The sequence below is a fragment of the Salvelinus namaycush genome, chromosome 9 (assembly GCF_016432855.1).
Source record: "Salvelinus namaycush isolate Seneca chromosome 9, SaNama_1.0, whole genome shotgun sequence".
NCBI classification, from domain to species: domain Eukaryota; kingdom Metazoa; phylum Chordata; class Actinopteri; order Salmoniformes; family Salmonidae; genus Salvelinus; species Salvelinus namaycush.
The window spans coordinates 22632961-22655653 of record NC_052315.1 but is presented as its reverse complement, the minus strand read 5'-3'; the positions used below and the strand labels follow the sequence as shown (position 1 = coordinate 22655653).

General features: G+C 40.8%; 2 protein-coding genes across 2 annotated transcripts in view; one reads left to right on the top strand and one right to left on the bottom strand.

Moving 5' to 3' along the window:
* Positions 1-260: 260 nt before the first annotated feature.
* On the bottom strand, positions 261-6879 carry LOC120053196 (DNA replication complex GINS protein PSF3-like). Its single transcript, XM_039000355.1, has 3 exons — positions 6873-6879; positions 3724-3801; positions 261-1790 (listed from the first exon to the last, which is right to left on the bottom strand). The coding sequence occupies exons 1-3, from the start codon at positions 6877-6879 to the stop codon at positions 1558-1560; spliced, it is 318 nt and encodes a 105-aa protein (XP_038856283.1). The 3' UTR covers positions 261-1557.
* A 2079-nt stretch (positions 6880-8958) lies between these two features.
* The window catches only part of LOC120053423 (E3 ubiquitin-protein ligase znrf1-like), a 51033-nt gene continuing 37298 nt past the window's right edge, over positions 8959-22693 (top strand). The window contains exon 1 of the mRNA XM_039000549.1: positions 8959-10000. Within this exon, the coding sequence (XP_038856477.1) occupies positions 9616-10000 (385 nt within the window). The 5' untranslated portion in view covers positions 8959-9615. The remainder of the gene's footprint in view (positions 10001-22693) is intronic.

Sequence of the window (22693 nt, the reverse complement as noted above, 5' to 3'; positions counted from 1 at the left end):
GTGTAAGGACATCAGGGATAAAATTGTAGACCTGCACAAGGCTGGGATGGGCTACAGGACAATAGGCAAGCAGCTTGGTGAGAAGGCAACAACTGTTGCCGCAATTATTAGAAAATGGAAGAAGTTCAAGATGATGGTCAATCACCCTCGGTCTGGGGCTTTTTTTTTTAGATTCCGTCTCTCACAGTTGATGTGTACCTATGATAAAAAATTACAGACCTCTACATGCTTTGTAAGTAGGAGAACCTGCAAAATCGGCAGTGTATCAAATATATATATGGAGACAATGCATCTCATGAATATATACTGTAAAGAGAGGATAAAATCAGATGTCATTATTATTAAATGTCAACATTACAGGTAAACAAATGCGAGAATGAGTTTTTCTTACACGTGTTTTAGTCAAGAATCATACCCTGTGATTCATTTTTTTTCACAGGCTGAAACTTTATGATGCAGACACAGTACAACTGAGATCTATTCTTAACTAGGCAATACCTTATGACAGTATCAGTGTAATGAAAAAGAGCCAATGAAGCAGCATCAACCTCTCTGTGCCATTCACATTTTTAGCCAGAGTGACTTACAGGAGAAATTATGGTAAAGTGCCTTGCTCAAAGGCAAATAGACAGGTTTTCACCTAGCTCAGGGATTGGAATCAGCAACCTTTCAGTTACTGGCCCAACGCTCTTAACAGCTAGGCTACCTCCCGCGCTGTTTACTATGTTGACACTATGGACTCTATGGCAGATCCAAGCTCTTCTGCAGCCTAATGTTTATGTACTGTAGATGGGGTTCAAATGGACTCATTAGATGTAAATCAGTTATGGCATATTTACATTAAGTTGTTGTAGAAATTACATTTATGGAGAAAGGGTAGGTTATATTCATTACACATGCAGAGCTAGACTATGGTAATAAATACATGTTACACAACCATTTTTAAAGTTATTTGGCCTACATCATCTCTGATCATATGCAAACCACATACTTTTCAAAATAAGATCTCACAAAACCTTTCCCGTTTTTCCCCAGCATTCATATGTTACATAAGAACAAGGATAACATCCAATTCAAAGACTGACTTACATAACATAGAACAAAGCCTTTGAAAAACATGTGTACAGCATGTGTGTGCAGATCTCAGAAATCAAACACAAGCTTACACCGTAATATAGGCCGCATTTAGACAAGGAGTCCAATTCTGATTTTTTTCCCACTAATTGTTCTTTGACCAATCAAATCAGCTCTGAAAAAGATACGATGTGAAAAGATCTGATGTGATTGGTCAAAAGACCAATTAGTGGAAAAAATATCAGAATTCGGCTGCCAGTTTAAGCGCAGCCTTAGAAAACTGATTCCCACATGAAACGTATATTTTATAACACACACTAATTCATTGCTCAACTTCCAACTCAGTCCTTTTTCGCCTATGTTGTGTTGGATTGTGTTCCAGATGGCACCCTACTCCCTTTATAGTGCACTACTTTCAGGTAAAAAGTAGTGCACTATAAAGGGAGTAGGGGGCCACTCTGGACGTATCATTGAAGATGCCCCTCAGGGCTGCAGATCAGCGATCATCCTCTTGCGGTAGTTGAGCACCAGGCTGGAGGCATTGAGGGTTGATGCGTGGCCCCCCTCCCAGCTCTGGAAGCTGTTGAGGCCACTCTGCCCCGCCCTAAACAGCGCTCTCTCCAGGTAGTCCAGGCGTTCCACCAGGGCAGACGTGTCCTCGTTGTAGGCATTCTGGGAAGAATCCACGGTCCGACAGAAACGACAGATGAATGTCTAGAGGTAACCAATAAACAAAAACAAATATACACACAACCATACCAACAGCTTAAGGAAATACAAGAGGTGAAGTAAGACAGAGCTCCATACAGAATATAATGGTTTATAATACACACAACCATACACTCTTCTATTTACTTATTAGGACAGTGAAGCTAAAACTTTTAATTTGACTCTAGACTCCAGCATTTTTGATTTTAGATACAAATATTTTATATGAGGCGACAGTAAAGAGTGTCACCTTTAATTTGAGGTTATTTTCATACATGGTATTATAAGTATTTGGACAAATTCACTTATATCGTATTAAATTTAGTCTAAAGTTTAGTATTTGATCCCATATTCCTAGCACGCAATGACTACATCAAACTCTACAAACTTGTTGGATGCATTTGCAGATTGTTTTGGGTGTGTTTCAGATTATGTTGTGCCCAATATAAATTAATTGTAAGTAATTTTGAGCGAGAACATTACAGAGGCTTAACTATCATACCGCACCAAAAATGCTAATCTCTTCAGTTATTGGTAATGTTGAGAGGTTAGCATGTTTTGGGGACATGATCTTTGTGCATCTGTAACTTTCTCAATCATCCTTCATTCATGCTTATCTGTAACCATGCTAGCATCCACATTAATGTGTACAGAAACATATTCTATTTTTTTAGAATAAAATTTACTCCAAATTACATTATTTACCATTCATTTCTATTGGGCACAACATACTCCGAAACACAACCAAAACAAACGGCAAATGCATCTGACAAGAGTCACAAGCTTGATGTAATCAATGTGTGGTAGGGATATGGGACCAAATATTTAGGACTTCTTCAAATGGAGGGACTAGATACATAAAGTGCTTTCATTACCAAAACGGTAAACAGATATGTATGAAAATACCCTCAAATAAAAGGTGACATTCTGTATTGTCGCCTCAAAAACATTTGATCTCAAATCCAAAATGCAGCAGTATAGAGCCAAATTAAATGTTTCATCTTCACTGTCCAAACAAATACGTGTGGGAGTGTACATACCTCAAGAAGAAGAGGTTAATAAAAACATGATGAAACACAAATTACTATCTACTAATAATCCTGTTGAATTCACTTGTTTGTTGTTTTTCAAAGATTACTGTGATGTGATTTGCCCAGCAAAAAACCAACACCACAGTAGCCTACATTAGTCAACGGGCAAGTTCGTTTTACATGGCTCGGTGCCCCGGGTGAGTTGAATTTTATATTTTATATTTTAAACCATTCCATTGTCCCTTAAATAAATCTTTTCTTGGGCACCGGGCCATGCAAAACAAATTTGCCCAATGAGGACAACATGATCAGATGGCACCCTCTAGTGGCCCACTATGGGACATAACACTGAATGAGTTGTTCATGGACATCACGTTTCAAGTTGTATTAGTTGTATGTACGGGATATGTATGGTACACATCGCTTACTTGCAGGTTTCTTCTCGACAATGCAACAACAAATGAGAAATAGTAATGAATAAGATTATGAACAAAGGGGCTATGAAAGGGTTTTGAAAGGTCAATAGCTGAGTGGTATGAAATCCTGTAGGCTAGTTAATTGATCATGTGCTGCACAAAGCACATTAAGCAGTTCAAGATCAATATAGCCTATATGCAGTAGATTCCGATGGCAGCAACAAAACAAAATCTACAAAACAAAATCTATAAAATGAGCTGTTTCATATAGATTCATATAGGCCTATACGGCAGACGCTTTGACCCAAAGCGACCTACATTAGTGCGTGCATAAAAATGCATTTGTAAGGGTGAGCATCGCAAGTGCCATGCCCCACCAACTGAGCAACACACCTTCGTGTGGTGGCAGACAGGGTGCTCTTCAACACAAAAATACTAGCAGGGAGTAGGTGCATTGTGTGTTTGAGGGCATGCTGTAGGCCTACTTGTATCCTGAAGCACCACCTGTGAAATCTCTGGATTCTCAGGGCTGTCGAAGTGCAGCATCTGGGAGCCTAAAAAACTCCCTAGTTCTTGCCGATGACAAGCATACCCATAACATTATGCAACCACCACCATGCTTGAAAATATGAAGAGTGATAATCAGTGACGTGTTGTGTTGGATATGCCCCAAATATAAAGTTTTGCATTCATGGCTTTTTTTAAATTTCTTTGCCATAGTTTTTGCAGTATTATTCCGGCAACTGAATTAGGAAGGACGCCTGTATCTTTGTAGCGGCTGGGTGTTTTGAGACACGATCCAAAGCGTAATTGATAACTTCACCTTGAAACTTGTTTTACCCATCTATAAATAGGTGCCCTTCTTTGTGAGGCATTGGAAAACCTCCATAGTCTTTGTGGATTTAATCTGTGTTTGAAATGCACTACTCAACTGAGGGACCTACCAGATACTGTAACTGTATGTGTGGGGTACAGAGATGGAGTAGTCATTCAAAAATAATGTTAACCATTATTATTGCACACAGAGTGAATCCATGCAACATATTATGTGACTTGTTAAGCAAAATTTGTACTCCTGAACTTGCCATAACAAAAGGGGTTGAATACTTGACTCAACACATTTCAGCTGTTCATTTATAATTTATTTGTAAACTAAATTCAACTGTGACATTATGGTGTATTATGTGTAAATCAGTGTCACAATATCTCAACTTAAATCATTTTAAATTCAGGCTGTAACACATCAAAATGTGGAAAAAGTCAAGGGGTGTGAATACTTTCAGAAGGCACTGTGTGTGTGTGTGTGTGTGTGTGTGTGTAACGTGTGTGTAACGTGTGTGTGTGTGTGCGTGTGCGTGTGCGTGTGTGTGTGTGTGTGACGTGCATATATGTGTGTTCGTGTTGTGTCGGTATGCGTGTGTGTTTATGTGTGTGTGTGCGTATGTAGTGTATGTGAATTTGTGTGGGCTTTGTGTCAATGTAGTGTGTATGAGTGAGTAGTATATGGTGTGTATACAGTATATACTGTAGTTTAGTGTGTGTGCGTAGGGTCAGTGCAAGGTAGGGTCAGTGCAGATATTTTGGGTACCATTAATTGACTATATCGCTATTTAGCAGTCTGGCTATTTAGCAGTCTGGGAATTTAGCAGTCTCCTGGCTTTGGGGTTTCAAGTGGTCTCTTGTTTAGTCCAATGAATATTGACTATTAAGTATTCTGTAACCACTCCCTCTTCAATCAGAATTGATTGGAAAATGTTTTGTTAAAAAATAAGACGTATCTTTAAACTCCCTGATGAAGGCCATGAAGTTTTAAATTCTTTGTTCCATTGAACTTGCCATACAAATAAAGGCATTTGAATGAATTAATATGAAGAGTGCATTGGTCCTTCTTTCTTTTTGATGTCTCGGAGCCTGTTGGTCCTAGAGCCGATGCTGCTGTACCGTTTGCCAAACAGTCTATGGCTTGGGTGGCTGGAGTCTTTGGCAATTCTTTGGGCCTTCCTCTGACACCGTCTGATATAGAGCTCCTGGATGGCAGGGAGCTCAGCCCCAGTGATGTACTGGGCTATCCACACCACCCTCTGTAGCGCTTTGCAGTCGAGGGCCGTACATTTGCCATATCAAGCGGTGATTCAGCCAGTTAAGATGCTCTCGATGGTGAAGCTGTAGAACTTTCTGAGGATCCGAGGGCCCATGCCAAATCTCTTCAGTCTCCTGAAGGGGACGAGGCACGCTGCCAAAGGTGCTTCAACAAAGTACTGTGTAAAGGGTCTGAATACTTATGTAAATGTGATATTTCACTTTTTGCCTTGTCATTATGGGGTATTGTGTGTAGGGGAAATGAGGGGAAAAAAATAATTTCATCCATTTTAGAATAAGGTTGTAACGTAAGATAATGTGGAGAAAGTTAAGGGGCCTGAATACTTTCCGAATGCACTGTACATTGTTTCGCATTTGCGACGGACCTCTTGAATGCCCCGCAGGTCACTAGATTTCTCCAGGATTTCAAGTCAGGGAAACGTGCGTTCTGTCCGGCTAGGCAGCCTCTCGTGAGGAAGCAAAATATCTTCAAGGGAGAAGAGGGAGGCAGGGGAAGGTCCGACTGTCTCCATTAAAAAGTCACTGTAGTTAAAAAGTAGATACCCGCCAAGTAACAAGTAATTAGCTAGCTACTAGCTTCTGCTGTGTGTTTACACTTTGCTTCCCTGGTGTGTTTACACTTTGCTTCCCTGATTTGGCACGAAACTTCGAAATGGCGCAACAGTCAGCTATTGAGTCAAGCGAGAGCAATCAATTTCCAACAGTCAAAACAATTGGATAAAACAGAGAGCTTTGTAAACATTTGGCCTGTAATTACGTGGTATTATGAGAAGAGCACATGAGAGACATGTGCTTAGCTTAATCCTTTAAAAAATATATAGCAGACTTGCTACATTTTCACAGAATAAATAGGCTCACCTGTCTCATTAAACACATTCTCGATATTAAATTCTGATGATAAAGTAGACAGCATGTTTATCTTAGGTGACTTGTATTCCTTTGCAACAACAATAAAAGTTTCAGTGGAGGTGAGTGATTTCATTTGCAATTAGTAATTTATCCAGTGGAGTGCCCAAGGTCGCTTTTGAGCTAGCGCCGAGACCCCTAGAGGGTGTAATTTTCCTGATGTTGTAATACCTGTAGGTTGACGCAGTCAGCCCAGCCGGTAATACATTAGCGTCCCCTATGGACCGGCAAAATATTTAAGTGCCTTTGAATGGGGTATGGTAATAGTTGCCAGGGGCACTGGTTTGTGTCAAGAACTGCAATGCTACTGGGTTTTTCACGCTCAACATTTTCCAGTGTGTATCAAGAATGGTCCACCACCCAAAGGACATCCAGCCAACTTGATACAACTGTGGGAAGCCTTGGAGTCATGGGCCAGGATCCCTGTGGAACGCTTTCGACACCTTGTAAAGTCCATGTCCCTGATGAATTGAGGCTGGTCTGAGTGAAACTCAATATTCGGAAGGTGTTCCTAATGTTTGCTATACTCAGTAAATATATATATACAGTATATATTATAGGCTGCAGTAGGCTACAAAATAGACTTTCCAGTGACACTGACTCACCCAATGATGAAGATGAACCCTAGGCTACTCACCTGTCATGGCTGATGCGCTCGTGCCAATCAATAGCCTATCTTAAAATAAGTTACTTTGAAAAACAGCGCTGTTCGCTCAGAATCACTCAAAAAATTGTGGTTAGCTTCTACAGGCAGATTAGTAATTTATTTTCAGCAGTAGGCATTTGCTTTCCAAACTGTATGCCTACGATTTTCTCGTGATTGTATTTTGAAATTTGCAAAAGCTAATTGACAGCCACAACCAACCATAGAAATATAATCCATAGATGCAGTTTCCAGTCAAATCAGGATTGGCAACCATTTCTAGGGTACACATGAGTTTAACAGTCAAAGTGCCGGGGTTAAAGGTTCCAAAATCCTTCTATGGATTATATGTCTATGGCCACAATGCAACAAGCTGTTCTATATTTGGCAAGCGCTGCCCAAATTGCAGCCTTCATGACAGTAAGTGCTTACTATAAAATGTTTTCCACAGCTATTTTTTAGAAGCTATTGATCCTCTGTGGCTAAATGATGCTCTCTGGTGTAGTATTTTAAATTATTTTATTCATGTATGTTCAGACAGGAGTATGCTAGTATAATTTTGGGAATAAAAAACAAATTGTATTATAATTTTGGCAAGCAAAAAAAACAGAATATTGTCAAAACAACCTATGACAAACAGCTTAAAAGGAATAATAGCGCCATCTTGCTGCCTGTTGGGCTACCTTTGAGCAATTCCATGATAACAGAATGATCCTCAGACTCAGATGTTTCACTTTAAATGTATGTCAAACAAAAACCAATGATTGCAAGGTTAAACAAGGACTACTTTTAACAATTTCCACAGAAGATTTTACAAAATCACTTGAAGAACCGTGCAGATGCAAAGATTAGTAACATAATGATGGGTTGTGCTCTTTGTGCCCTGATTCTGTTACCAAACTTTGCATCTGCATTTTGACATACATTTTACAGTGAAATAATTCGAGTCTCAGCATCATTCTGTTACCATGGAATTGCCCCTTCTTAAAAAGCAGTTGGTAGATTTCCCTAATTGTTTTGATTTATTTTACTCTTATTTTAACAGGTACGTTGACTGAGAACACATACTCATTTACAGCAACGACCTGGGCAATAATTACAAGGGAGAGGAGAAGGGATGATTGAATGAGCCAATAGGAAGCTGGGGATTAAGTGTCCATGAAGGTATGAGGGCCAGGTTGGCATTTTAATTAGTGTGTGTGTGTGTGTGTGTGTGTGTGTGTGTGTGTGTGTGTGTGTGTGTGTGTGTGTACAGTATGTCTGTGCGTGTGTGTATGTTTAATGCAGCAGCAATGACTATACATCAACAATGATGTCCTAAATTGGGTTATTTGACCTCAGATATGAGAATCAGAGAATCTGTGTGTTAGACTGGCTTTATTCTGCAGGAGTGAATGGGAGTGACTGACTGTGCTGTCACTCAAACCTGCTCATTAGCCTAAATCCAAGAGATCATCATCATACTGATACATTCCACACACACGATGTGTTCATGGTATATCATTTGTCTTTCAACTTTGATGCATGCATGACTAATAGTTTTCTCATTAATAGCAAACAGAGGCAGTAATAATTTACGTACCGTTTATAAAGGGTTTGTTAATGGTTAATAGTGTTTATAGTTTTTTTAATTTATAGTTTAAGAAGCAGTAATAAACAGTTGTATGCTAATTGCGTGATAAATTCATGCCAATAACAAGTAGGCCTATTTGGGGGAAATACATTTAGGCTGCTAATTGCCATTTGTCAACAATCTCAATAATTCAGCATTTGGTTAAAAAAAAAGTATATGAATGCTGTGCCATCTGCATGTTAACTTGGTTATGACAGCGTTACTAGTTCATATCAATCTCTGTCCTCTGCTCACACTGCGTTCGTCTGACATGGTAGCCTGGGGCGAGCCAGACAAGCGCCTTCATTGGATTTCTAAAAGATAAACAGACAATTAGGACAATATTATATTCAATTCCTCGTGATTAAGAATATATATAGACTACTGTATATTCCCTATTCACACGCGTTACATTGTTAATCCGAGTATGCGCACTGAACGCCTCCATTGTCTACCAGCAGCAAGGAGTGAGAACGAGCGCGCGGATATGAGAATGCAGGGGAGCGGCATACATTGACCCAAATCTCCGGGAACCGGAGAACAAGCGGACCCGGACACACGTACGTCGTTGGAAAGACAGACTGGCAGACAGACAGCAACAGTTGTCATGGCTATGGTTATGATCAGCTGAACCAGTCTTCAAGACAAAAATAATAACATTAAAGGGGGGTAGCCTAGCCTACTGCAGAGAAGCGCGACTGTCGGAACCGTTGTTGCGCTTTGTGCTTGTCATCATCCCTGTTGTGATTTGGAGCAGGCTGTCCTGTCATTCGTTGTGAGGGGAAAACGTCTTGCGTTTAGCTTATCTTCATCAAGGGGAGTTGTTTTTCTATCATTAATTTGACATCATCCTCCTATAAATGATCGTTTTTCTCTGTTGAGCTGAATCAAAACATTCGAGTCGCTCATGTTCCTGTCAGGGAAATGGGCTGTTGCGTCTGTTATACACAGCTGCTTTAGTCAGACTTGACAACCGGGATTTTTTAAAGCTGCCGTTTTGACCCTGGCAAGGGGCGATCAAGTGCACTGCAGACAGGCGTGTCGGGGGCGATTCCAGTGACGGCTCTCGACTCTTTGCGGAGCCCTGTTTCAACAGCCCCCACCCAATTTTATCGGGCGATTTGGATGGGGGGCAAGCAGAGTACGGCAGGGCGGCCCCGGGGTGCTTTTCACGGTGTCTCGGCGGATGACAGCGCAGTGCCACCCTCGGCCCACTTTGGGCACTACCGACCAAATGGCACTATGGGGTTACGCAGCCGCTCAGTGAGTTCTGTGGCTGGGATGGGCATAGAACATAGTCCTACGGTGCCCTTTGGGTTTTATACCCCCAGAGGAACAGACTCGGACAGGGCCGGAGGGGGGTCTGGCACTAACGCCGCCCATGGTAATGGCTACCAGGAAACAGGCAGCGGGCATCACACAGATGGTATGCTCTATCTGGGCTCCCGAGGGTCATTGGCAGACACCTTGCCCCTGCACATTGCACCCCGATGGTTTAGCGCCCACAGTGGTAAGTATCAACACAGCCACCCATGGCTGGCTGCACACATCACAGTTATCAGGGTTTACAATGACATTAGGCCTCGATGTCATCAGCAAACTTCCCTGCCATCCATGGAACTTCATTAATGAATGTGTGTGTGTGTGTGTGTGTGTGTGTGTGTGTGTGTGTGTGTGTGTGTGTGTGTGTGTGTGTTTGTGTGTGTGTGTGTGTGTTTGTGTGTGTGTGTTTGTGTGTGTGTGCATGTGTGTGCATCAGGGCAGTTAATCAGGGATTCATTGAGTGTCTGACCTTTTGTATCTTATGTACCTTATTGGGGGGAGGGCACAGCTATCATCTGTTTACCTCAGACCACAATATGTCTCACTGACTGGGCTTGTCAGGGCCTGAGCTGCAGAATACTGACGACACTGACTCAGGTCCCCAGGCACTCATTACCAAAGCCCAAACCAGCAACCCACAGGAGGGAATGTCAGGCATCAACATCCAGACTGTTTGCCTTTTATCGCTAGGTGACCCTGCTGTTCCTTTTGATGACTGAGACGCTCCCATAAAGGATAAGGCTATGGTCCTGCTTCAGGTACATAATTCAGCCCTGTTTTCAAGACATGGAGTCTCTCTCTGTCCTCTCTGTAAAATGGCTATTAATAAGGCTGATCACAGGTGCCTCCGTCAAGTGCCCTTGGGAAGTGGTGAGGGAGTGTGTGGGGGGGAGGGGGGGGGGGGGGGGGAGGGGGATAGAAGGAAGACAGAGACACCAGAGCTTAAATTCTACCAATTTCAAACTCTCAAGTCTGGTGTGGTCACACTCCTATCAAAGTATGGATTTGACTGTGGAATTGCAGAATTGATTGAAAGAACCATTAAAAATATATATTTTCTGGAAATTTCTTGGAGCATTTCTCTTATCTCGGTGGAGCATTGGTCAGACATATTGTTGCGTTCAATTGATTAGTCAAACTAGAAACAGTACTCACGGTCTGCAAAGCATGAAAGACTCTGGTGAGGTGCCACCATGGCAGGTAGACAGTAGACAGTTCTGCAGCATAATAAACAATGTAATTCATACTTTAAAACCAAAAGTCTGACACAAGGTCACATCAGAAATCCCCTATGACAATGGTATTACATGCCGACACACACACACACGCACGCACGCACGCACGAACGCACGCACGAACACACACAACACACCACACCACACACAACACACCACACACATTTCTTAGGCTTGAAGCATTACAAATATTACTGAGCCTTCTGATATTTACCAACTGGACAGTTTTGGCCTGACCTTTTCCATGCAGTCTCATTGACACTCCATTAATACTCTTATTAATATTGTATGACTGCTGATTAGTCTGATCCTGGCAGGAAACCTCATTCTGATAGCCAACTGCTTGATCCAGCAGCAAACAGTTTCACTGATGCAGTTCCTGAACAGAGTCCCGTCTACATTGTCACTTAGTAAATTGCTCACCTACTGTTGTTGTTATGCACTCTCAGATTAGAGACTCCTTAGCAATGGTCTGTGTAATCTCTCCTCCTGTGATAGACCCATGGTGCTCACTCACCCATCACAGAGCTAAGTAATCACTCACCGATTTGAGCAAAGCAGAGGCACTGACTGAACTCTCTTTGAGCATAAGCCAATGTAATTGTTCTAAAATTAAAGCCATAAGCAATCATTCACTTGTGTACACCGCCATTTTAATTTAAATGTAAATAATGATGATAACACACATGAACACATACACACGCATACTACTGTAGACACACAGTGTTGTGGCTGGGTTTTAGTGGCAAGTCTTTTAGGAATGATGGGATGTGCTGAACTGAACATCTGAAGATCTGTGCTGAACTGTCTGGCAGCGGAATTCAACAATATAGGTCATTCAATTTATTTATGTTTTCCCTTCCCCTCACACACACTCTTTCTCTATCTCTGTCTCTTCTCCCAATGTCTCAGCACAGTGTACACAGACTCCAACACACACACACACACACACACACACACACACACACCACACACACACACACACACACACACACACACACACACACACACACTGGATGGCTAAGTGAGGAGTTTCTGTTGCTGCGTCTGTGACAACCACGTTTCTTGTCACTGCTATTTTCAAGATGAACACTTGCTTGCTCCTTACCACCCTCACAATATCCTCACACACTTGTTTCATCAAGACGCAGAGGATGAGAGAGGGAAGAAGGGAGATAGGGAGAGATGGAGGAAAGGAGGGAGAGAGGGAAGAGACAGAGAGAGGGAGAGAGCGGCTTGACATGTTCCTCTGACAGACTTCCTGTCACCAGTGTTTCACAGCCAGTCTGTTGTTGAGTGACAGCCGACAGACCTTTCTAATAAAAGGACGCCACAAGTGCAAACAACTGGCCAATTAAAAGGACAGGGGGCCAGGGCAAAGGCAGTGGCAACCGTTGCCATGGTGCAGGGACTAAATCCTGTCATTATACAGCAGAGACTTTCTAAAGATAAACCTTTGACTTCAGTAGCAGGGGGCATTAGCCTCTGTCAATCAAAAAAGCAGATGATGCCACTGTATAGCAAGCATCACACTGATCACAGGATGCTTTCTATGTCATTAAGCATCACAAACCTAAATCACATCGTTTCCCAGTGCTTCCCATCACAGCAAAGCAGTCTCATTCACTGTGTAATGATACCCTAGTCTCTCCCACACACGACACCCCAATGCCATTACACACCTCCCTCCTACCCACACTCTACCCCCCATTTCACCTGTATTGAAGGCCCCATCACCTCCTGCAATCAAGGAGTTTAGTGAGGAACACAACAATAGGTCAGTATGTCTCTCTCACGGCTCCCTCCACCCCATTTCCCTCTCCGTCTTTACCTCTCTCATTCAGCTGTTTCCATGGAAACTGCTGTTCTTTCCGGTAAGGTAAAGAGTTGTCTGAGTTGCGATTGAGTTGGATGTGAGGTAATCAAATGGCTACTGTCCATGTATGGGCATAATGTCCTGTATTCTGGACTAAACAGGTCTCTAGATATGCTGACACACTCCAGCATTTAGTATCATCATTAGAGGGACAACCAGCCCAGACACATGGAAAGAAGATGCACACAGGCATACACAAACAAACAAGGTCACTCATTTAATAAGCTTATCCATGTTGTCTAGTCTAATGACCTGTGATAGACAGTAAACAAGTGATGTCCTTGACATGACAGAAAGAGGGCATGAAACAGCAAGGTGTTTATTCTTCTGAGAGACAGAGGCTTTCTAGACAGCAGGGTATTACAGGGAGCTAGCTGTCACACTGCTTGCCTGCCGTTTGATTGGAGCAGGAGCTAGAGGCAGCCACAGACTTCCCATCTGTACCTTTAATGGTGACTTCTCTCCTCTGAGTGCATCCCAAATGGCACCCTATTCCCCATATAGTGCTCTACTTTTGACCGGAGTCAATAGGGCTCTGGTTAAAGTAGTGCACTATATTAGGAATACGGTGCCATTTGGGATGAATGTTCTGTCTATCTGCCTGCCTCTCTTCTCTGTTCATAACGCTACTCCTGAACCTCTCAGTGTTGTGTGTCACTGAGTTTATGTCTGGCCATCTACCACCATTCCACCTCTCCTCTCTTCCCTTCTCCATTACTCCCCTACATGATTCTCTGAAGAAGGACTGATCCGGTGGAATGTCATTTAGAATGCAGAGGAACATTTAGACAGGACTAGCTGATGATATTTGTGTTTTGTGTATTATAATGTGTTTATAAATGTGACTTGTTACAGGAAGCTAGGCGTATGTCGCATGTCACTACTTCACAGGAGAGGCATTTGAACGTAAACATTAATTTGTTATCAAAATGCATTTTTTGGGGGCAGAAATGCTTTCTGGGACATATGAACTTTCATGTGCCTTAATAACAAACATATATGCCATCTGTAAATATACAAATAAAATGAAAAAGGCAGGAACCTTCCCGCTAGCCATGATTGCCTGAGATAATGGATGGGTTGGACATGCCGAGAGATGAGTTCGGATTGGTCTGCCATGTAGCATGCTTCGGTCTATAACATGAGCTGCTCAGTATGTGTAGATAATACTTTCTCCTGCAGCTTTTTGGAAAGATATCAAGAAAAAATGCAAAAGTGTTACTATAGTGCTCTCAACATTGCTGCCCTGAATTTGTGTTGTTGTCACGGAAGAACTTGCCTGAGTTTTGAAATAAGCGGAATGCCCAGTGTAAGCAGAATATGATAGCAAAGGAGATGGAGAAAATTATAGTGTTTGATTGCAAGTATGCGGAGGGAGTCTAAAATCTCCGGATTACATCTCCAAACTAAGGCCAACCATGGCATCTGTGACAGAGAGGGAGAAGCATCCATGTATACGGGTAAGAGTCTAGCTAGCTACATTTTCAGATATTACACGTTTCTAATTTTGTCAGATAGTCATTTTCATTGCAAGTTAAAGCATACTGTTAGCTAGCTAGCTAACGTTAGCTGGCTGGCTCGCTAGCTAACATTACGTGCATGATCTCTTTAGTAATATTATTCGTATCTCAGAAATCCATTTGCATTGCTAGTTATAGCCTAATGTTGGCTAGCTAGCTAACATTGAACCTAGTTGGTTAGCCTTAGCTACCTGCAGATTCATGCGTGGTGGCTAGCTATGATAATCGGTTTGTATTACTAGTAGTATGAGTTGGGATTAGGGCTGTGGCGGTCATGAAATTTTGTAAACTGGTGATTGTCAAGCAAATAACTGCCGGTCTCATGTTAACTGACTGTTACTTAACATAAACACATTTAGCATCTCCTGGTTTCCACGCATAGCCTACAAGCCAATGATGCAGACCTTTGGAACATCTACATTTTAAAAAGTCTAATAAATCCATGTAATATAGCCTACACCATCACAATAAATCCATTATTTATTTTAGACAGGTCTAAAGAAACATGATATGAAGAAAATGTAGTCTATTTCAGAAGAACAGAATAGCATACTCTGAGTTGTCCTTATGTTAGGTCCTGATCTGGCTATGCCATATGGCTGTGGGCTACGCTAGTTCATTTATCGGACAAGATTTGCTTAGAATTCCGTGGCATTATTTGTATATTATTTTATAGTATGAAGAATATAGTTGAATATAACTGAATAAAATAAAAAGGATATTTTCTACAAACGATTTGAGGGAGTGAACACATGTGGCTAGTCTGTGTTGAACGGTTAACAAAGAAACAGGTGTATGCAGTGTATGCTTCATGTACAGTTATTTATCTAACTTTAGTTGTGATAAAAATGTTGGGCTATATATTTTGATTTTTCATACATTCTAAGGCTGCATGGTACAGCTCTAATGATGACATGAAAGGCATGAGCTCTGCTTTGTTGTTTTGCGCAAGCTGTACAGACTTCATCAGTCTCTCATTCACAATTTGACAAAGACTTGATAATGCCTCAAATTTCCCGGCTGCATCCCCTTTGTGTGGCCGTAATGCCCACTAAAAAAATCCATGCCTTTTGCGGCCAGTGGCCGTTGTCCCCTTGGGCTGAATATAATAATTATAATTCCCTTCTCCCGGCTGCATGCCCGAAGCACCTCTCACTCACATGGCTACAAGTGAAGACGAATACATCAGGGACGCAACTGCGCACGTCCTTATCCAATTCCGAGGCGCATAGTGAAGATATTGGAAGAACTGTCCACATTTACTTTTCGGCAGCCGACAAGATGAGTAGGCCAAAATAACTGCAAAAGTGCTAGCCTATGTCAATCTACTATCCCCCATAGCACAAAAGTTGACCTATTCTATTCTGTGTGAGAAATAAATATTCCAAACATAGTCTGGGACAGTTGTGGGATGCGATAGATACCAAATTAATAAAACCACTAGCCTCAAAAAACCTGTTTTAAGCAATGAGCCTGATACAACAGATGAGAATGTTTAGCTTAAAATGTGATAAACTATTTGGCTATTTCTTCACATTATAAGTGCAGCAAAGTGCACACGGCAGTAGGCTATACGCGTTAACGCCATTCTCAAAAGTGACTACAAATGTGATTATGCATGTAATGCTTTTATTATAAAGGTGCATTTTTATGGTGAAAATTATCTTCCCCAAATTTGAAACTCACATGCTGCTTATGTATGCCAGTGGGCTCTATACCCGTTGTAAAACAGATTATTAAGCTTAATTTTAAGAAGTTATTTGTCCACTTTAGTTGTGATACAAACCTTATCAAAACATATAGGCCTATGGGCTAGGCTACATGAGGTGTGCGGCTATGATTTGAAGTCGAGAAAAAAAGCATGAGCTGTTTCTTACCTTAAACTGATAATATATCATTCACAAGCTAATATTTTCACCCATCACACTATTCATCCATCACACTATTCACCCATCACACTATTCCATATACTAAATAATATGTGTGAAATTAGTTTTGATTTAGAATGGTCCATTATCATGCACCTAATGTAATCTGTGCACTTAAATAGCGAATGGAGGACACTTTTCCCGTGGTTCATTTGCATGCCAGCCAGGTAGGCTATACTCCTGTTGTAAATAGAAGCAATGTGGTTAATATTATCAAAGTTGATAAATAAATATAGTAGACCTAGCCTATAGAAAGATGATGGGATCCTCCTCTTTTTAATAGAGGCCATCACTCTGTTTTTTCATGCAATTGCATAGCCTATAGATATTTGATTACGTTGTCATTGATGTCAGAGTGATTAGAGGGACAATAGAGTGCTGAGTATCAGGAAGTTAGCACGTTTGGTAGGATACTAATGACCATCAGCAGCATCAGAGCTTGGAGAAGCCTAATTACTGTGACTAAACAGTCACATGGAATTTGACTGCCATCATGACTCGTGACCGCCGGTGTGGCGGTAATACGATCACCATAACAGCCCTGGTTGGGATTATTGCCGTGTCCAAAACAACTGGGATCTCTGAATTTAGAAATCTCCGACTTCTGACTTCAGTGCGTTCAAGACAACTTGAGAACTCGGAAAAAACTAGCTCAGACTGGGAAAAATCTCTTTGAACGGTCATCCAAATCTTAATTCCAACTCGGGAACTCAGGCCTCTTTCTAGAGTTTCTACTTTCCGACCTGAAGATCACTGACGTCATGATTTGACCAGGTATTTTTCCAAGTTCCCAGTTGTTTTGAAAGCACCATTAGGTTAATTATTTAGCTAGCTAGCTACATGTCTGAACAAAAGACTCCACTTCGCCAGATGTTTACATGCCCCATCAAGTTAGCCAGGTGTATCTGGGGATGATTATGGCCATCTATTGTATTTCATAAACATGTGTACATGTCTAGACAATAGTGACCCATCCACTTAGCTAGATGTGGCTGGGCGGGTGGTTATTGCATTTATTTCACATGACCCAGTGTGTCTGGGTAAAAATCACCTAATAATCATATATTTATACAATAGTTATCTGGACACTTTCTATTTTTGATGATGCTACTAGGCAAATATGCAATTAACCATTTCACTGTACTGTTTACACATTCTGTGTCCTGTGCATGTGACAAATTTAGATTTTTATTTGATATAGTGTGTGTTTACCAGAGACTGTAATGTGAAGAACAACATGACCTGCACCAAAGTCAGATTAGGATATACTGTAGGTCAAGGACTAGATAAAGTGTGTTTTTGCTACCACTTACACCACTTTTAGTCTTGAAATCTTTGGTTGTTTTCTACACTACCTTACTCAGTCTGTTCAGCACATGGCTTCACATGTGAATCCTTAAAGAGATGGTTGGGGCTAAGGCTTAAGAGGGTGTGAACGATGCTGGATGGGTGTAGACAAAGAGCTCCACTAGGTGTACCAAAACATTCAAGGGCCATTTTTTCAAAAGTGGGGTTGCAAGTTTATCAACTTTCAAAGCAGAATTACTCTCCGATTGTTCCTTAACTGCAGTGTGTGATATACACATTTCTAGCTCTGAGTCTCTACTTTTATCCAATGTAGAAAACGCAATTTCAAAGGTTGCTACATAGGACCGAATCGAGCCGGTTTGTCACAAATTGATACCAATGAGCTAAGTGAGTGATATTAAAATATGTATCTGAATATTGATATTGGGACTTTGAAATCCAATGATCTGCCCCTGAGGGCATCTTCTTAATGTGAAGACTCCCTATAGATGTTTATGTTTATGGAAGGCTTAAGAGAACATGTGGGTAGGCATCCATGGATTTTAAACCCACTGAAACCGACTCCTTTGATCTAATACATGTTCTTTTTTGATATTCTAATCTATATCAACCATCAAATATTATATATCATTTATGCAGAATGCTTCAGGATATAACACGGAATTTCATTAAACTAGAGATGAATGGTTCATGAAGCGTACAGATTCATGATTGCTATAAAGTCAATTCAAGCTCAAGATAGAAGCAGAACATTTGTCTAAATGAATTGCTACAATGAATGAAAATAGTATGTTGGCTTGGAAGCTGAGGATGAGTCATGATAAAGGTCTTTGGGAACATCTGGAAATTAAAGTCTAAAAGTTAGTACTTCATTCATTCGAAACTAGAAAACTATATCATTGCATTTCCTTCCTTGTTTTCCAGTTGAAGTTTCAGTCCCAGGTTCATCTGGCTAACATTTTTCCTTGAATGAGAAGAGAGATTCACAGTTTTGGCCTATGGAGTAAATTAGTTGATTTAATTGTAATTACGCAGTGGTGTTTGTGCCACATGAGTGAAAGATTATGTCAGATGCATGACCTTGCCTTACTATCCATTGCCTTACTATCGATTGACTTACCACCTGGATTCGGTCTTATGTACGTAGTAACATTTGAATTTCTGTTTTTTACATTGGATAAAAGTAGAGACTCAGAGCTACAAAATGGTATATCATACACTGCATTTGAGGAAACAATGGGAAAGTAATTCTGCTTTGAAAGTTGATCAATTTGTAAACTCACCTTTGAGAAAACCGTCTTTCAATGTCTTGGTAGTACTATTGGAGAGCCCTTCTTTGTCTACACCCATTCAGCATTGTTCACACCCTCTTAAGCCTTAGCCCCACTCATCTCCAACCGTTCTGTTCTAACTTGCCAGCTTCTTCCAGACATCTAAGAGACAGAGAGAGAACAGCTCACTGAACATTACTCGCCCTATCGCTCTGTCTGTGGTTTCGCGATCAGAGCGCACATTGGACGCTCTGACCAATATGTAGGGTTGTTCCGAAAGCTCTGACCTCACAACTACAGTCAAGCACCAAAGCTAACTGGCTAACATTGGCTAGCTACTTCCAGACACATAATGAGAGAACAAATCACTCTGACCACTATACTCGCCCTAGCAGAGCTGTTTTTTTCATGTTATCCAGAGTGTTAGTGACTGTAACTGTGCTGCTAGCAACAATTATATGACGCTTTGTTGCCGACGTTTACTGACACCGTACATATTCAACGGGTGTTGAGCATTCAAAAATGCATTAGTTATTCTGCACTCTGGCATACTAAGACGAGAGTCTATTGTTAAGAAATGCAGCTAGATAGCTAGCAAGGTAAACAATGAATCCCAACGCATGACGTAACATTAGTTTGCGAACCAGCCAGCTAACATTAGCTAGCTAGCTAACAGTACACTTTAACTTGAAATGAAAATACTTTGTCAAAATTAGAGTGGAGTCTTTTGTTAAGACATGTAGCTAGCTAGCTAAATAATGGACCATAATCACAACTCATGATGTTACTACCCTGCATGAATCTGCAGGTAGCTAACCAACCAGGTTCTATGGCTATAACTAGTCAAACAAATGTGTCTGAGATACGAAGAATAAGATCATACACATAACGTTAGCTAGCGACACAGCCAGCTAATGTTAGCTAGCTAACAGTAGACTTGAAATGAAACCACTTTCTGTCAAGAATTAAAAACGTGTAATATCTGAAAATCATACCAGTATACATCATGGTTGGACGCGTCTCCTGTCTGATGCCATGCATCGTTGCCCTTAGTTTGATGATGTAATCGAGACTGGTGAGTTCTCCATCTCCTTAGCTATCATACTCGAATTTCACTGATTTCAAAACTCGGTCCTCCAGAAAGTGGAGAGCATGCACATAACGTTAGCTAGCGAGCTAGCCAGCTAACGTTAGCTAGCTAACAGTACACTTTAACTTGACATTAGGTTTATGCAGTTTTACTACACAATAAAAAACAATTTAAAAGCCACATTCCACATGATTACCTAAACATACTGACCAGCTCCAATAGACAGACACATGCTATATGGCAGACCAATCCAAACTAATCTCTCGGCATGTCCAGCCCACTCTTTATCTCAGCCAATCATGGCTAGCGGGAAGATTGCTCTCTTTTTCTCTGGCTAAACCAACTAGGCTCGTAATTTAACTATTTTATTCATATTTACAGATGGCATACAAGTTTTATATTAAGGCACATGAAAGTTCACATGTTCAAGAAGGCATTTCTGCCCAAAAACGAATTTTGCTAAAAAATATTTTTTTTTAATGTTCAAACAGCTCTCCTGTGAAGTCGTGAATTGCCACATAAGCGTAGTTTCCTGAATCGGTTCACATTTGGAGAAAAGTAAAAAAAACGTCTAATACTACAGTGAGACTGTGATAGCTTGTTGTATTGATTCAGTCTGAGTGTAGACAACATTGGTGGGTAGGGGGGAGGGTAATGTTCACAATTGACCCTCAAATCACAGTCATTCACATTTTAAGCACTTCTGAAGAAGGGTAAATGCTGTTTAACATCGCCTAAAAGAGGATATGGCTTTCCCTCTTTACTCTGTCTAACACATGGAGAGGAGTGGGAATATGTTGAGAGGGTAATGATCCTAAGGAAGGAAGCTATCATAATGCTGGTGGCCAGTCATGGACATTTTATGAGCTTCCGAGACACAAGTATTTTTGTAAGGTTTTAAATTCTTTATCATTGACCATGGGGAATGGGGCAGGACTACAGAGGTATCATAAAAAATGCACGGAGTAAAGATTGAGTCAGTCGGCTTGGTTTGAGAAATGTGTCGGCTTTGTGGAGAGGTGCCATGGGACACTTTAAAAACTTCTTGCCACTAGGGGGGTGCCATTTCGACATAGCACAAATTGGTCTCCAAATTAAACTGCCTCGTACTCAATTCTTGCTCGTACAATATGCATATTATTATTAATATTGGATAGAAAACACTCTCTAGTTTCTAAAACCGTTTGAATTATGTCTGTAAGTGAAACAGAACTCGACTTAGAGCACTTTTCCTATGTCTGTGTGAGAATGGCAAATTTTATCATCTGCTCTGAGACCTGTCTTTAACTTTGCCTGTCTTCTATTGGTTGAGATGCACTGCATACGCCTTCCCCTGGCTGTTAGCGAATAGGGAGAGTTGAAATGCAGTTTCTACACGGTTCAGAAAGTCTATAAATTGGTTGGAACCGAGGTGTCCGGCCTTTTGGGACTTCGCGCTGACGCAGAAAGGGTCTTGGCATGTCTTTTTAGAACCTCTGGTTTTAGCTCCTAGATGTATCCGGCTCTGTTTTTATTCGCTATAGGCTTTAAAGACATCATAATCTTGTTATTTTGAACCGAATTATACCAGTTTATGTCAGTATATTGCGATTTTCAGGTATTTATTTCCATGGCGCTGTAGGAACTTGGGTATCTCTCTCTCGAATGCCATTCTGTACTGCTAATTGCAACGTCAAAGGAAACATTCTCCAACCCAGCAACGATTCTTTTGGCCAACGGACACCTTTCCCAAGATTCTGATGGGAGTTCAGCTAATAGTAAGTACTATTTATGCTGATAAAACGTTGTTCTGTTGAAAAGGTAAAATGTATTAGACGCCATTATTTTCCGTGTAGCGTTGCGCTATCGCACCCTGTATTGTACCCAGTATTGCGCAGTAAGGTTAATTTTAAAAATGTAATTCAGCGATTGCATTAAGAACTAATTTGTCTTTGAATTGCTGTCCAACCTGTATTTTTTTAGTCAAGTTTATGAATAGTTTTCGATAAGATTAGGTGCCTTTCCAAAATGGCGCCGGACAGATTGCTTGATTTTTTGCCCACTAAACACGTTGTGTAACCACGAATTGTGCGGCTAAATATGCACATTTTCGAACAAACTATATGCATTGTGTAATATGATGTTACAGGACTGTCATCTGAAGAATTCTGAGAAGGTTAGTGAAAAAATTAATAGCGTTTGGTGGTTTATAACGTTATTGCTATTTTTGGCTTGAATCAATGCTACTGTGTGACTGACTATTGTAGTAAGCTAAGATAACGCTATATTGTGTTTTCGCTGTAAAACACTTAGAAAATCTGAAATATTGGCTATATTCACAAGATCTGTGTCTTTCATCTGCTGTACGCTGTGTATTTTTAAGAAATGTTTTATGATGAGTAATTAGCTAATACACGATGGTCTCTGTAGTTATTCTAGTCATTTTAGTGATAGTTGTGATGGGGGCTGCAATTGTAAACTATGATTTATACCTGAAATATGCACATTTTTCTAACAAAACCTATGCTATACAATAAATATGTTATCAGACTGTCATCTGATGAGGTTTGTTTCTTGGTTAGTGGCTATTTATATCTTTATTTGGTCGAATTTGTGATAGCTACTGATGCAGTAAGAAAATGGTGGAGTAAGAAAAGTGTTGTCTTTTGCTAA

Excerpts from the sequence above, each read along its gene's own strand:
- LOC120053196 (XM_039000355.1), bottom strand. Across the intron at positions 1,791-3,723 it reads GATTTCACAGGTGGTGCTTC|AGACATTCATCTGTCGTTTC; the intron begins AGGATACAAGTA and ends TTGGTTACCTCT.